This window comes from Podarcis cretensis (genome assembly GCF_951804945.1).
Source record: "Podarcis cretensis genome assembly, chromosome: 12".
Lineage (NCBI taxonomy): Eukaryota > Metazoa > Chordata > Lepidosauria > Squamata > Lacertidae > Podarcis > Podarcis cretensis.
In genome coordinates, this window is record NC_137181.1 from 32,379,716 (window position 1) to 32,392,754 (window position 13,039).

The window sequence follows — 13,039 nt, forward strand, 5'->3', positions numbered from 1 at the left end:
CACAGCTGTTTGTTGCATAAGCCCTGGCTACAAGCTCCCCAGATGAATTGTTCCTCTGGGGCTGGCCAGAGGGTGTTTCCCAGGCACCTGTGGGGCAGTGTGAGGAGGCACCTCTCTGTGGGGCAGGTCAGACAGCTCAGAGATCAGGGGCGGTAGCTGCAGCTGTCCAGAGGACTCCCAAGGAGAGAGGAAAAGAGAGGAGGCTGAGGGAACCCTCCACAAGGGAGGGCTAAGGGGCTGCCAGCTCTGCAGGCAAGAGGTGGCGTAACTGGGCTTCTGAGCCCCACAGGGGTGCAGAATAAAGAATGCAGTTGGTCAAGGGAGCTGTGGACCCAAAAAGGTTGAAAACCTCTGCACTACACACTCCATGGAACCCACTTAATGTTTTCTTGTTTCAGCAAGCCTGAAACACAGTCCCAATGGGAAAGCCATTGTTTGACCATTACATGTAAACCACAAATTAACATGTGTTCCATGTAAGCTCTCTTATTATTTTAACTCTAGACATTCAAAGCAATTAATGAAAGTTATTTTTAAAAGTGAAACTGGAAATATTAATTTATTTGGGCAATTGTATTGACTCAGACAAGCAGAATTAAATGAAGTTGGAGCAGTTACGGTAGGCAGAGCATCCCCAACATTGAAGAGTATTATTATTTATATTATATAGTGCATCTTGTCTTTGTGCCATGTTCAAGCTAGATCAGCGTTGCCTACAGCAACAACAGGATCGGGCTAAAAGTATGATCAGAAATAAAACCTGCGCTTGGATTAATTTAAATTTACAGATTCATTCAAAGTAATGCTGAAGTCATTCATTCCAAAGAAAGATAAAAAAGACATGGTGTGGAAGCAAGTCTATTTCACACCGCTAAAAATATTCTGTGCCATGGTGAAAGGAGTGGTGCCTTTGCAGTCTGCCCACGTATTCAGAAAATAAAGTATTAATCTCAAAGCACAAGAAAATAGCTAAGTTGACTGGCACTATGCTCATGTTCTGCCCCCACCCCTTTCCCCTTTAGTAAAGAAAAGAAGCAGAAATCATCATTAAAAACTGCCAAGGAGTGAACTTAAAATAAGAAACAGTCTCACTTATGAAGCCTCTAAGGATGTTAATAATACTTGCCCTGGAAGTTTTGTATGGAATCAAGCCATGTGTTTATACAAGTGGCTTCGATTCCTGTTGGTGCTTGTTAGGACCATTTATATTCCACATACTTGTTCCTTTTTATGAACTGTGTTATTGAAGCAGCAGGTATGCTAAGCCAGAGGTTCACTCAATTCCGCAAACTTCTTGGGAGTTTTCTTTCTTCCATACAGCACTGTTTCCCACCCACCCCAAACCTTGCTGTGCCCTGCCACCATACAATTACAGGAGAGCCAGGATGCCAAGCGAGATCATCATCATCACGGGTAAAAAAGGAATTTGCCAAGAAGGCTGCTGCAATAACACCATCTATAGAGCAGCATGGCTATGTAATCTTCTGAACAGGTACTTGGAAGTAAGACCCCACTGAGCTCAATGCGTCTACTTCCAAGCAAGCGTACATGAGATTGGGCCGTGCTCTTGAAACGTGTGATTTAACAGAGGCCATTTATAAGGCAAGAGGCTCGTTCAATTATCAAGTATTACATAAGCAGGGCACAGGCATCAATATTGAACCCATGGGTGACTCCTATAGCCTAAAGCTACAGTTATATGGTGTTGGAATGATCATGCTACCAGGATACATAAGTCAAAATGACGCAGGGAACCACCATCAAATTACATGGGCCATCATGGCAAAATTGTGCCACAATGGGAAAAATCCATTAAATATAAGGCCATTTGTGGTTCTTTACATTACTTCACAGGGGCTGGAGAAGTAAAGACACATGACATCAGAGCTGGCTCCTTGAGTATGTTCTGAGCAGGTTAGAACATAACCAAATAAGTAAATGTTTGATCAGACTTGCATAAACAATTACAATCACAATTCAAACATAGCCACAGCAAAATCTAAGCAAAATAGATTTAGCTCAGTCAATGAATGCTTTGCCTTAGGAGCTTCAAACACAAAGACTAAGCAGGGTGATTTAGGGACGTAGAGATGAAGCTTCAATTCAGTTTTTTAGCTTTTGTGGTTTTGCTCAGCCTAGAGTTATTTGAACGTAGTTTGTTTTGGCAGCTTAACTTCCTTTTCCTAAGCTGTTGCATTTCAAAAAGCTCAAAGGGGGGAAAACCCACACCCTTTCAATGGATACTATGCAAATTGTTACAACAAGCAGTAATGCCTGTAGACCTGGGCTATAAAGAACTTAATTCAGAATAGTAACCTGCTGTATTGAAAAGCCACATTCTCCTGAACTGAATGATTTACAAGAGTGTTTCCCAGACCTGGGTTTCCAGATGTTTTTGGACTATAATTCCCATCATCCCTGATCCCTGGGTCCTGCTAGTTAAGGATGATGGGAGTTGGTGTCCAACAACAGCTGGGGACCCAAGTTTGGGAAACCCTGATACACAGCATTACCCATCAACCTGGCTCCACAAAAACAAATGCATAGATGTACATATACTTTATGCTTTCTGTCCTACTCCCATACAGTGGGTATGATCTATAGAAATATTATGCTACATTTGATCATATTTGCTGCAGTGGAACTTCAGAGTTAGTACTAATATGGGCCTAGAGCTGTCAGTTTACAACATCCACTACTTCTGAATAACGCCTACCTTTCACATTCCTTAAAGACGCTCACTGACACCCAGAGACACAAGCAGGCACTAGAGCAAGAATGGAGAACTTGTGGCCCTCCTGTTGTTAACTACAACAGCCATCATCCATTACCATTGACCATGCTGACTGAGGCTGATGGGACATGTAGTTCCAGAGAATATGGAGAATCACAAGTTCCTCTATAAAAGCTTCAAGTATGGAAGACAGCACAATTGTTGAAAGGCAGTCTTCAACCAGGCCTTTGGCCGATTAATATTCTATGGCCTTTGGGGGTGTGTGTTATTGTTTCGTTTTGACTATTTGTTCTGTGTTTTTATCCTATATTTCTATCTTGTGAACCTCCCTGAAATATTTGGATGAAGGGTGGTATATAAATTTAATAAATACTAATAAATACTAATAAACAACAACAACAATAATCAATGGAATACACAGCTCCAGCCTTACCCTTTACTTTCCCTTGTATGATATCTTCACATACATAATCTTCCTGGCAATTGGGTGAAATGTAGCAAGACTGCCCAAGGACACTTAGCTTCATCGTTTTCTTTCCAAAACTAAAAACATGGCGAATGGCGATGGCCAAATTTGCGAGGAACACTGGTACAAACAAACAATATGCTCACTGAAAATAGCACCTGTTGTGGAAGCAGTAAGGAAAAGCAATCTCTTACCTGTGGTCCATGGGGAAGCTGTTGTCTGGGATGGGCTGGGACGGAGGCAGGTGAGCAGAAAAAACCCGGTCAGGTTTAGGATTCTGAGCTGAGTTTGGGGATGCATGGTGCAGTGGTGAGACTGGAGTGCTGGATGGAGTTGGTGGATTGGAGGGCCTCATTCCCACTTGTGGCTTCTGATCATAGGCACTGCCAGTTAAATAAAGGGTTGCAAATAATTGACACAGTAGCCCCATATACACAGTGCCATATAGCCAGTACTGTCACAAACTCAGTGGCAGAACACAAGGATTTGCATGCAAAAAGGTCCTCAGTTCAAACACCAACATCTCTAGACTTCTGCTGAAAAGTCAGTGCAGATAATATTGAACTAGATAGGCTAGTAGTGTGACGTGGTATAAAGCAGCCCTATATGATCCAATGACTGGCATTGGTCATCATAGACATGGGAAACCTGGGTTTTACTAACACCTCATTAATGGACAAAACATTCTCTATCCATCATTTCCTGCGTCCATTCGAAAGTTAGGAAAAGAACAGTTGGGGGTGCAATATACCTAACAAGTAAATGTTGACTAGAAATGTCAGCTGCAAAGTATCCCACAGGACCCCAACAATGAGTTTTTTGCAAGAGCCAACAATCAGCTGGTTGTCTTAAGAAGCCCATTGTGAACTGGCTGTGCAACAGAAGAGTCTCGTGGAACACTTTGCAACAGACTGTGCAAGACCCAAGGATCACCTGACTGTCCGTTCTTGCAGAGTGCAACTGAACCAATAAACTGTGGATTAATCTTGGGGCTACAAACTAGTATACAAAACATTCTGCAATTCAGTGTATGAAACCAGGATCTGATCCACAGATATTCTGGTTCAGATGCAACAAAGAATTATGCTTTAATGAAGTCAGGTAGTCTCTTATTGAAGAATGTGAGCAAAAAGAGAGATGAGTTAGCAAGCACAATACTCATTCAGTCTTATGATGACTTTATTAGACCAGGACCGTTATGAATGAACCAGTCTACCAATAGACCTACACTTCTATGTATTAAAACATTGTGCAAAAGCACTTTGCTCAATTCATGCCCAGCTTTTTCAAACCAATAGCTATGTTTTTAGAGGAGGCTCCTCCAGAAGCTTTTCATTCTCTTCGAGAAATGACCAAGGTGTCTTGCAAGCAGCATGGACCTTTGGCCCAATTAAGCCACAGTCAATGTTTAAGTATGGTTTAACAAGAACAAGGAGTGTGACAGTGCACACTGTTCAAAAGTCCCCCCCACAAACCTCGGCTTGGTGTGTCATCTGAACTCAGGCTTGTGGTTTGTTTCCCTGAGTGGTAAGCCCAAACAAGTCTCTGTTATTGCGTATGGTTTGTTTGGAGAGACACAAGTCAAAAGTCCAGGTTCAAACAAAGCATTTTAAGGCTTATGGTTTGTTGCTACCAGCACTACAAGAAGCAAAGTGAAGAATTTTAAGCCGCGTGCACCCGCAGACTCTTATTTGTGTTTAACTATGGTTTAATGTGACGTGCAAACTAGGTTCTTTTTTAATTTATAAACATGAGAAATCCAAATGTCATTCCAAAGACAAGCTCTTGAAAAAGCCCAAATACTGTCAAAAGGAAACTGTCCTACCAACTGGTAGGAATAGTATACACAATGTAGACACTGGTGACATCTCAAAATACTAGAGCCAACCTCTAACTACAATAAGGGCTTCAGTAGGTTATGGAACTAGCTCAAGTGGGACAGTATATTTGTATGCCAAATATATGTTTTGTTAACTGAGGTTTTATCTACAACATTTTGGGGGGAAATATAATGGGCAAGAATTGCATCTGTGTTCTTACTGCTGGTTATAAGAGGACTGTCATCCTTTGGTGGTGCAAAAGTTTGCTGACCACTTTGTAGAAAGTTCCTATGGAGAAATAAGTCTGTCTATGCAGTCAACTTATAATCCTTCTTCTGAGATTTTGGAGAAGCAATGCATGGAGAAACTTTGTGCCGGCAAACCAAAGCTTCCAAAAGCAAAAGCTATTAAAGAGCATAATGCTATCACACCAATTAAAAATTATTCTACAAGCCATTAAAAAAGTCTTGCTCTCCACCCTTCGTTCCCCAAAGGGAAGAAACCTGTTTCTGAAGAGATAATAGTATCTGTAAAGCCGAATGAAATGTGATTTTTAGTAATCATCCATGAATGAACACACATATCATCTGCAAAAGTTAACAGAACACCTAATGCATTTTGCCCAGGCTTGTTGTCTATGCAGGAAGGACTCTCTCAACCTAATGCATGTAATGCATTTTTTAAAAGTACTTACACACACACACACACACACACACACACACACACACACACACACCCTTACCTACCAACCTTGGGGCAACCAAGAACCTCCCTTTTGGAATTCAAATTCTAAGGGAAGGCAAATGCATAGTGGCTATATGTAAAAATATTATTACTTTAAAACAAGTTTAGAATCATGGGGTGCCTCCCCTCCAATTACACTGGGCAACAATTTTTTACTTTTTGAATGTTGTCTAGATTTCTACAACTGATTTAGGGTATTTTTGCACTGCTGAATCAGGAAATGGCATCCGTTTCTCTCCATCAGGTCAGGTTTTTGTGCTATGTTGATTTGAAAAAAATCAGATCTTGTGACAAAATCAATTACATTTTTGTGGCATTATCATCTGATTTTTGTCAACACATATCACCCTAAATATGTTTTTAAGAGAAAAAAATGTTTTCCCAACAACATATATTGATTACCTGATAGAAACATCGATTACTGTAAACTGAATGGTGGGCATTGATAAAGGTAAGTACACGTAAATTGCATGTTGCTTCACCATTTTTCAAACTTCAGGGCTTGAACTTCCATTTCTTGGAACTCCAGGAATGCTCAGCGGCAAGGAGGTCTCTCTTCAGAGTCCAACAGTAGTCAGCCATCATGACTGCATCCCAGCGACCCTGATACCTGGTCTCCATCTCTTTCATGTCCTGATGGAATCTCTCCTCCTGCTCGTCACTCATTGAACCCAGGTTCTCAGGAAACCGGTCCAGATGTGAAAATAGGTAGTGCATCTTGATGCTCATGTTGCAGCCCAGGTTTCTGAAAGCAGTCAGCATGTTGTTGACAAGTTCTGTGTAGTTTCTGGCCTTATTGTTGCCAAAAAAGTTCTTCACTACCAGAACAAATGCCTTCCATGCTTCCACTTCCACTTTGTTCATTGACTTTCCGAACTCTGGATCTCTGATGAGCTGACGGATCTGAGGACCATCAAAGATGCCAGCTTTCAACTTCTCCATGGTCAATCCTGGAAAAGCCTGGCACAAGTAAGTGAAGCAGTCACCATCCTTGTCCAGAGCCTTGGTGAACTGCTTGATTAAGCAGAGCTTGATGTGCAGCGGTGGGAAGAGTATTCTGTCTCTGTCCACCAGAGGGTCATTGATGACATTCCTTTTTTTGCAAGGCACCAATTCCTCCCGCACAGGCCAGTCCTTCTTCGTGTAATGCTGAGCACGGTCCCTACTATCCCACATGCACATAAAACATGGGTACTTGGTGAAGCCAGACTGTTGTCCCAACAAAAAGTTCACCATCTTCAGGTCAACACAAATAAACCACTTATGCTGATCATAACCAATTTTCTCCAGCACATACTTCACCGCTTCATAGTTCTCCTTCAGTGTAGTCGAGTGAGCCAGGGGTATAGAGGCAAACTGGTTGCCGTTGTGTAGCAGAACACATTTCAGTGATCGCTTGCTGCTGTCAATGAACAGTCTCCAATCTTTGGGTTTGTACTGTGGCACTCCAAGCTTGAGTAGAAGCTGCGCAATATCTGCACAGTACACCAAGTCCTTCTCTTCCGAGAAAAAACGGAGGTACTCTTGATGCCTGTTGCGGAAGAAGCTGAGGAAGAGAGGAGGTTTTTTTCCTTCAATCTGGATGCCAACAGTTCGGCAGAGTCCTTTGACAAGCTGAGGTCGCGAACTAGATCATTCAACTCCTTTTGGGAAAATGGACGTGGAGCATCATCTTCAAGAACCACTTCTTCTTCTTCATGTCCTTCAACACTGGAGGCATCTTCGTCACTAATGTCACTAATGTCAGGAAGTTCTCCGAAGATAGGCACTGGAATTTCATCACAATGAGCTACAGGATGACGTGCTGATTGAAGATCAGGATACTTGAGGCTGCTCTGGTTCTTTCTGTTGATCCCAGTCACATCAACAGCGCAGAAGTAGCAGTCAGTGACATGGTTTGTCGGCTCCCTTCAAACCATGGGAATTCCAAAGTTCAGACTCCTCTTGCCATTGGTCCACCCACACAGAGTCTCGGTGCATGCCTTGCACACCATGTGTGGCGCCCAAGCTTTATCCTGGTCACTAAGTTTAATACCAAAATAACTTCATGCTTTGCCGCACCAATTTATGGAAGATTTCGAGGTTTTATGACTTCAAACTGATCCCTTTTCGACATAATCACCCAGAACTATCAGACCTGAATACTTCTTGTCATTAAAATAATCATTTCCAATCAAAACAATTATTTGACATGGCATTTTACCCCCACCAACTTCTTCTAAAATGCTCCACACAAGCGTACATGTGAACAAAAACGTAAAAAAACGACGTGGCCATAGCTCAAAAACTTGACCTGACTGAGCAAAACCAATGTGATTTTTTGATTCAACGCATCAGATTCGTCCTAAATCAACTGAAAAAACGCAGACAACAAATTTGTTGTTGACCAGTGTTATCCATAAACTCCAACTCCCTAGCTTTTTTTTAAAAAAAAAGCTTTTAGTATTTGTAGAATTTGAGCTATGAAGCAAAGTGTACAGGCACTCTTCTTCTCTTTCTGTGTGAGCGAAACTAGCTTGCTTCCCACCCCGCTTTTCAATGTTTTGATTCCCCCAACCACACTGGGAAAATTCCAACCGACACCCACATTTAGAATGTGTCGGGTAAGGATGTAGATATATCTATCGCTCTTCAGTAAATTTCTTCTCATCAGTCTAAAGCAGGCATCCCCAAATTCAGCCCTTCAGATGTTTTAGGACTACAGTTCCCATCATCCCCGACCACTGGTCCTGCTAGCTAGGGATCATGGGAGTTGTAGTCCTAAAACATCTGGAGGGCCAAGTTTGGGGGTGCCTGGTCTAAAGCTTTGTAATATTAGTTTGTTTGTTTTTTACAATTTTCATTTTCATTTTCTAATACACAAAAAGTGAAAAACAGAAAAAATAAGGAAGAGAATGCTTCTATTTTTAGGTGGTTTTATTTATTTATTTATTTTTCGATGTGGGAAAAATCCTGAGGGAGTAGAGTGGACTGTACCACTTTAAAATGAAAGTAAGAAACAACAACACCCCCCCCCAAAAAAAAAATATTTCAGAGAGAATGGTTCTAACCTTGCCCACTCTTCTGCTGTGCTAGTTTTCTGCAGAGGAGATTGTTAAAATATTTGTTCCCCCCCCCTTTCAATCTGTAGTAGTATAGTCCATTCTAACGCCTCAGGATTTTTCAACTTTATTCTGCTGTGCATTTAGACCAGGCCGCAGCTGCAGGGGAAGGGGAACTTTTATAGCTCAATTACCATCATAGCTTTAATACTACAGCTTGTCACTGAAAATGCTACCACAAAATACAGTGAGGGGAGGGAGCTAGGAATGAACCCCAGATGCTTGAAGACTGTTTTATTTTAGGCTGAATGCATTTCGGAATACCCTTTCTTATTTACTATACAATTTGATGCACTGGACGAGAATTGTTACTGCCAACAAAAAGTTCCTAAAAGAAGAAGGATTATTCTAAAACGTCACAGGTCTGAAAAAATATCTTTCTCCAGGCAGACCCAGTTCTGTCCCCCTCCCCCCACTCCTATCAGTGGTTTTGTGCTAGTTTTACTACAAAAATACACCTGCTACTTTACCTGACACTGTACAGGCACTTTTCCCCATAACTGAATTTGAATGGTTGCTCTTGACTACAAGCTGAACTGAGTTCAGAACACGGACTGTGTGGTTCTTTCTTGATTTTCACTGGGAGACCATGGAAAGCCACTGGAAAGAAAGAAGACAGAGAACAGAAACTAAGCCATTTCAAGCAATAACAATCAGATGAGAGAATCAAGAGGGTTCAGCTCCATTTTAAACCTGGCACTGGGCGGAATGAAATTGCTCCCCTATACTGCTCTCGCCTCCTGTCTAAAATCAAGTTTCTACTGATGTGCGTGTGTCATCGGGACAACAGGTACCTGCTTTTCGGAGAAGACTCTGGATTAGGGGTAACAAATGTGATGCTTTCTAGATGTAGTTGGACTACAACTCCCATCAGCCCCCACCAATCCGGGACGATGAGAGCTGCACATCCGAAGTGCACCATATTGACTATACTTTCTCCCACCCATCAGAACTTCAAAACTGTATGGCTCCGTCTATGATACTGTAGCCTCAGTCAGCACCATCCTGATTTGTTCAGCACTGCACAGTGCATCATGTGCTGCCTGAATTTCAGCATGAACCTGGCTGTGTGGCTTGGTTCACAAACATGCATATTTCAGCCTGCACAGTCTCACATTAAAAACGGGCATCAAAAAGCATGTTGTTGTCATCTGCAGATCCTTAAATATGTAAAGCTGGATTTCAGAATTTAAAGACGTAAAACACATTTCTAGCCCTCATGAAAATAGGATAAAAAATGCTTTAAGGTTAGGATTGTAGCAAAACGAAAGACACACATTAAAAGGTATTCCCACACACACAACCTGCAATTCCCACAACGCTCCAAGCAACCTATTATGGTAAGTTTCCCACTCTAGGATGCCAATTTTTTTGTTCCACGTTCGATGATAACTGACACAATCTAGCACCCCAACCATATATACAAGTGCTTCCTGTTCTCCTCTACAAAGGCTACACTGTATACACAAATGGTGAATGCCTATTAGAAGCATTGAACATTCAAATGAAAGAACAGGTGCATCAACACCATATGTCCATCTACTCCAGTTTGGCACTTTCCAGGATTCATGTAAATGATATGCAAATCCAGTGCTTATATTAACTCAACATATCTAAAGTAAGCAAATGAGCTGCAGCCCAGTAGCTCATTGTATTTCCAATTTTGCCTTCAATGTGGGACAAGGAAGCCACCCCCCCTACCCTTGGTTTAGTGCAGCTAACAAAATGAATGATTAATTAAATCACTGGAGTAAAAATGCAGAGAGAGAGAGAGAGAGAGAGAGAGAGAATTATCAGGAACATCTTTGGGTGTCAATAGACACCAAGGATCCTTTGTGTTATTAGTGCTTTTAGCCTTTAAAACTGAAGCATGGCCAAGATTCCAGCTCATTAGCAAGCAAACAAACAATGACCCATTTGCATTTGTTTTTAGCTACTATAATTTATATCAGAGGTATTGTACTTACTACAAGAAAGGGCTTCAAAATATCATTGGGCTGGGGAGCCGGAGTACAGAGGAGAAGAGTTTAACTTTTGGTTGCAGAATGCAATCCTGATCCAGTGAATTTCAGAGCCTAACAGCAGAAGGCCTTCACCAGCAGTGTTCTAAACTCCCATTGTTCTAGGTGAATTTTACGACAGGGAATTTCATTAGCGCGAGCCCTTTCTGAGCTCTGGGCACAGTCCTGTGCCTAAGACTTCAGATTAAAACTGCAGCATGGAAGGAAGAGAGGACCTTTTTCTGCCACCCCACTTCCAGCTGCTCTCTGAAAACTGAAGAAGAGACCCACTTAAGAATAGTAGGGGGGTGGGCATGGGAACGACTATACCATGTAAAAAATGAACATACTATTTTAGCTACAGTTTACTCATTTTCAGCTTCATTCTCAGTTTCTAACACTGTTCACCAGTTATCAAAATCACATGCAGTGGCATCATACTGCATAACTACCACTATATAACAAACAATATAGGGTTGTTACAAACCATGCGCTCTTCAGCATTCTTTGCGCTTGTTCACATGTTCAAGAACACGTGCAGCTGGATCCAGATCAACCCGCTGCATGTTTACGGAAATGTAAGTCCTACAATGCTCAACAAATAAATGTGTATACTAGGACTGCAGCCTAAGTATTGAGTCACATTGAAATAAAGTGGGACAAAAATATGACTCACTGTTCACATTTATGCCAATGAGACCTACCTGTGTACACACTCCTGCTTACTCTGCATCCAGTGCTTTTCCATCGCTGGTTTGGGAAGCAGTGTTCACCTGACAGCCACAATCCATATCCATCCTGCCATTCTTTTTGTGTGTTTTCCCAATCCAGCTTCAATCCGAATTGAGAAAAAGAAGGACCTGTATAATGTGTAGTGTGTACACAGCCAAAATTAGGCTGGATGCCATCCATTATGTGGCCAAATCTACCACAGAATATTTTCTGCAGTTGTTTTTTTTAATCCCTGGGGCAGGGTGTGTCCCTTCAATCTGCTACATAAACTAGGAAACAAAGGTCTTATAAATAAAAAGATTATAAATAAAAACACACTAAAAATTTGTTCATTCTGACTTATATTTACAGCTGCTTTAAAAACATCATTTAAATAATTCTAAGCTGCACAAATGGCCCACGAAATGGTAAAGAGCAGCCTTCCCTAACTCTGTGTTGTTGGACTACAGCACCAGTCTTCTGTCATCATTGGCCCTGCTCCACAGGACTGATGGGAGTTGTAGTTCAAAACATGTGGAAGACACAGTGTTGGGGACAGCTGCTCTAGACTTGGAGCAAAAATACCTGTGCAAAACACATTATGGCCTGAGAGACTTGGGCTGTGGACCATAATGGCAAAAGGGACAGAAATCGACCTACAACACTACAGCTCTTAACACCAGAGTTCCCTCTCCCACTTCCTTTCTCCACATTGTAATTACTCACTCTTTGCCAAGTCAGCATGGCCAACGACATGGATGTTGGGAACAACAATCCCACAACATCTGGAGGGCTCCATGTTGGCTATCCCTGAAAGCCTCTGGTTCTTCCCTTCTCCCTCTGTCCTTCCCTCAATTAAACTCTGTGTGCATCTCTCACTGCATGTGTCAGTGTGCTCTATGTACTGAGAACTCTGGCTTTGCCTACCCCAGCACCACCTGCTTTAAGCTTCCCTGCCCTCTCTTCCCTGTCCTTTGCCCTGTTTGCCCAAGTGGGCAGAAGCTGCCACTGCCAGGGGGCCAAAAGACATTCACTCTTACAGGTTCACTTTTTAAACCTGTAGAAGAATGGGAAAGTAGACTACCACTTCAGTTTTGATATTTTACTTAAGATTAATAGATATTTACTTAAGATTAAAATACTTCTATCAACCCTCTGCTGCCACCCTAACTGCAGGTACAGCCCAGTGGTTTCGCTTAGAATGACATGTGAAAGAGGCCACCAGCCCCCGTGTTTATAAGGCACCAACTTGGTTTCAGCGCCAACAATCATTATATTGGCTCTAGAAAATAAGATGCAAAATAGGTGAAAAGGCATCTCTTTCACTAGACCAACCTCTACCAGCAACTTTCAAACTACCCAGAAGTTTTCAATAGCTTTATTCTAGAAAACGAACCCAGTAGACAAGAAAACACATGTTTTCAAGCTCTTCTTAGGTTTTAATATTCACCATCGTGGTCCAA

The 13,039-nt window shown here is 41.9% G+C and overlaps 1 protein-coding gene across 6 annotated transcripts in view; it reads right to left on the reverse strand.

The window, feature by feature from the left end:
- ETV1 (ETS variant transcription factor 1) overlaps nucleotides 1-13,039 on the reverse strand; it is a 98,311-nt gene that overhangs the window by 44,441 nt on the left and 40,831 nt on the right. For all 6 annotated transcript variants that reach the window (XM_079947924.1, XM_079947923.1, XM_079947925.1 and 3 more), the window contains 2 exons: nucleotides 9,336-9,465; nucleotides 3,395-3,583 (listed from right to left, as the gene is read on the reverse strand). In XM_079947924.1, coding sequence (XP_079804050.1) covers nucleotides 3,395-3,583; nucleotides 9,336-9,465 — 319 coding nt within the window. The remainder of the gene's footprint in view (nucleotides 1-3,394; nucleotides 3,584-9,335; nucleotides 9,466-13,039) is intronic.